General features: G+C 30.8%; 1 protein-coding gene across 1 annotated transcript; it reads right to left on the reverse strand.

Annotated features, from left to right (window-relative positions):
- Positions 1 to 1140: 1140 nt before the first annotated feature.
- On the reverse strand, positions 1141 to 3209 carry LOC111893404 (14-3-3 protein 9). Its single transcript, XM_023889466.3, has 7 exons — positions 3050 to 3209; positions 2221 to 2527; positions 2059 to 2146; positions 1873 to 1982; positions 1652 to 1800; positions 1514 to 1560; positions 1141 to 1401 (listed from the first exon to the last, which is right to left on the reverse strand). The coding sequence occupies exons 1-7, from the start codon at positions 3120 to 3122 to the stop codon at positions 1399 to 1401; spliced, it is 777 nt and encodes a 258-aa protein (XP_023745234.1). The 5' UTR covers positions 3123 to 3209; the 3' UTR covers positions 1141 to 1398.
- Positions 3210 to 3850: the final 641 nt, after the last annotated feature.

Consider the following 3850-nt stretch of genomic DNA (forward strand, 5'->3'; position numbering starts at 1 on the left):
TTTCGAGGTCTACATGTCCTAACAAGCTAAACCACCATGTTGATGGTTGGATTGGTTTGATGATTTACCTATGTACAAGATTGTATCGTGAGATTTTTAGGTATATATTTAATACACTTAAATTTGCATGATTTCCACTTTCATGATTTGATTGTTATTTTCATGCAATTCGGTTAGGGTTATAATGAAAATTGCTAATCAATTTATTGAATCCCTACTTGTTTCTTTAATTGGTTTAGAGGGCTCACTGTGGGCAACGCCACCTTCGTTTTTGTAAGGCGGCATTACAAAAACGTGACCATGCCAATAACCCAAAATTTGTAATAGGCAAAGTCATATTATAAAAGGAAAATGACTTAAAATGAGAACCAATAACCCAAAATTTGTTCTTTAGGTCATTAAACTTTTAATTATATCCAATGATTTGTTTTTATTGACTTTTACCAGTTAAAATGTCAAGATCACAAAACAATACAACATTACTAATGGTTATCAATTGAGGTTTGAGAAAAACGATTACTATAAGCTTGGTTACATGTGACAAACACAATGATAGCATTCGTTCTCATTTTAATCAATAAAAATCAATAAAAATCATAATCATAAGTATTTTAAAACCAAAATAAAAAATTAGTTTCCTTAATGGATACAATTAAAAATTTAATATTTAATGACCTATAGAACAAAATTTATTATATTATTGGTCGCCATTTTAAATCATTTTCCCTATTATGAAATCATGTCATGCAATTATGCCTAGAAACATTATTATGAAATCATGTCATGCAAATATGCCTAGAAACATTATGAAATCATGTCATGCAATTATGCCTAGAAACATGGCTAAAAATCGAAAAAAAATTCATTCAACAGTAGAAGCTCTTCACTTTAATCTTAATCCAAAAGCTTACTTTTTATAACTTTTTAGCTTTTTGTAGCTTTTACCTTTTGGTTTTTATCTAATTTCACATATTTAAAAGCTAAAAAACTATTTTTTTTTCTTAACACTTCGGCAAAATTAAAAACAACTTTCATCTCCTATCTCCTAACTACCGGTTATTTTATCCAAATACACAAAGGTGTTTCATTAAAGTTCATGATCATACTTTATGATTAAATCGTTTGATACTAACTCAACCATTTCCTAATTAATCAGGCATCGTAATTTAATTTAATTTACCCGAGTTTGCAAATCATCAAGACACAAACTGAACCATTAAGATGAAACAACAATCAATCTTAATAGATAAATGTCTAAATGAATAAACGACTCAAAAACCATTTAAAAACACAACCTAAAAAAAAAAAAAAAAAAAAAAAAAAACAATTCTTCAAATTCAAGCTTACAAAATAAAATTACATCATACTTTCTTTTCACCCCATCACCAATCGATGAATTTACTGCACATAATTGGTAAAAAATATATATATCAATTTACTAATTACATTTTTCATTTTTTTAAAAATATTTTAATTAAAAAAGAGAATATTTAAATGGTTAAGGATTGCTTACCTCAGCATCTTCTGCACCAGATTTGGTGATTTCCATTTTTTGGTCATCTATAGATATACAAATACAGATGTGTGTTATGATTTAAAAAGTATTTTTTTTTTTCTAATTTTAAGAAAATGAAAATTATTTCAAAATTACCTCCATCTTCAGGAATATCAGAAGTCCATAAAGTGAGATTGTCTCTCAGAAGCTGCATAATTAAAGTGCTGTCTTTGTAGGATTCCTCACTCAGGGAATCAAGCTCTGATATAGCTTCATCAAAAGCTTGTTTCGCCAGGTGGCATGCCCTGATTCGTTATAAAAACAAAAAACTCAAAACCCTAAATCCAAGATTCAAAAACAAAAAATTAACAAAATACCTTTCAGGAGAGTTCATAATCTCATAATAAAACACTGAAAAGTTCAAAGCCAAACCCAATCGAATAGGATGAGTAGGAGATAAATCAGCTTCTGAAGTAGTTGAAGCCAACTACAAACATCAAGAAAATAAATAAATAAGTAATTAATTAAGTATTAAGAAAACAGGATATAGATTATTAGATTACTTGATAAGCCTTCAAAGACTGATCAGCTGCTTCTTTCTTATCATTACCAGATTTGAACTCTGCAAGATACCTATAATAATCACCTTTCCTGTAATCAAATCATAAACATTAAGCCAATTGAATTTATTGGTTATATATTTATTATATTATATTTATGCTTACATTTTGTAGTAGAAAACAGTGGATTCACCAGCAGAAGAAGATGGAATGAGATGTTCATCAATCACAACCATGATATCACTACAAATGTCAGATAACTCTGTTTCAACTTTTTGTCTGTATTCCTTAATCCGTTTTACATTCACTTCATTGCCTCTTGATTCCTCTTTTTGTTCAATGGAAGACAAAATTCTCCATGATGCCCTTCGTGACCCCACCACATTCTTGTACCCAACTGAGAGCAAGTTCCTTTCTTCAACAGTTAGTTCCACATCCAACTTTGCTACCTTCTTCATAGCATCCACCATTTCTGTATAAAAACCATTAACAAGATTAGATGCAAGAAATTAGGTATAAATTAGAACTTCGATATGTTTAAGATGTATGATTATATAATTTAGCACAAACAATTGATTAGCTTCCTTATCTGATAGCAATTCGTGTTTTTTTCTCTAAACTCGTATGAATTTATATCGATTTTAAGCTGGTGACAGGTTATGATTAAGATAGCAATGCTTCGCTACTTTATTATATGTCGCTTTTAAACCACTGAGCACTAGATGCTAGTTTCACTACCTTATCGATGTACTTTTGAACAGATCTAATGAGAATACTTAGGAGTTAAGTCCTCCAATGTAGTATACAGAACTTGCTTATAGATTGTGTAACCTAATTAAAATCTCAAATCATCAACCAAATTTGCTAAGAATCGAAACTTCCCCAATTAGATTACGAAGTAGGCAGGAAGTATACATCAGATTTAGATGACAAAATACGGAATCAAGATTAAAACAACGGATCTAGAAAAGGAAAGAACAAGAAAGGTTATCACCGTCGTAGCGTTCGGCTTGCTCGGCAAGCTTGGCGACATAGATGAAGTTTTCACGTTCAGTTGAAGAAGCCATGGCCGCCGATCTCAAGCACACCGACTAATTTCTCTCTCTACTTTGTCGAAATGAGTGGAAAGCGGAGAGATTCTCGGTGGACTGGTTTTTTATGTGTGTGTAATAAATTTGGGGGAAATTCATTTTGACCACAAAACTTTACCTTTTTTCTATTTCAGGCATGAATCCTTTAGAAATATAAATATGGCCATGAATTATATTTTCTTCTTCAAACTTTTCGTCTTTTCGCAATTTCCATGGATGTAACGGTAAATGTTCGGATTGATAAGTCCTAAAATGAAAATAACTGAGGTGCATTGCAGGGTGAACATGGCCCGTGAGGTGCATTATAGGGTGAACATGACACAATATGATGTATTTTTTTCACAAACTATATTGTATCAACCATAAGTGTATATGAATTTTGGTTATGAGTGTTGTATCAAATATACTTGGTATCAACTTATTTGGATACCAGCAAGTTCGGTCGGTAGAAATTGGTAATGATATATTGTATTAATATTAAATTAAAGACAAAGTAAATGTATTTAAAAGGTAATATACGAGGGTTATAAACAAGACAACACAAACTTACTTCCTAAGACATTAAGAGGATCATTTACATCTTCCAAAGTTCGAGGGCCTTCTTTGTATGGTCAAGGATCCCGTTGATATTTTTATAACTGAGATAAAGTGTCTTATTAGTAATGAGAAAACACTATAAAAAGATATGGACGGTGAGGATGTTA

The sequence above is a fragment of the Lactuca sativa genome, chromosome 9 (genome assembly GCF_002870075.4).
Source record: "Lactuca sativa cultivar Salinas chromosome 9, Lsat_Salinas_v11, whole genome shotgun sequence".
NCBI classification, from domain to species: domain Eukaryota; kingdom Viridiplantae; phylum Streptophyta; class Magnoliopsida; order Asterales; family Asteraceae; genus Lactuca; species Lactuca sativa.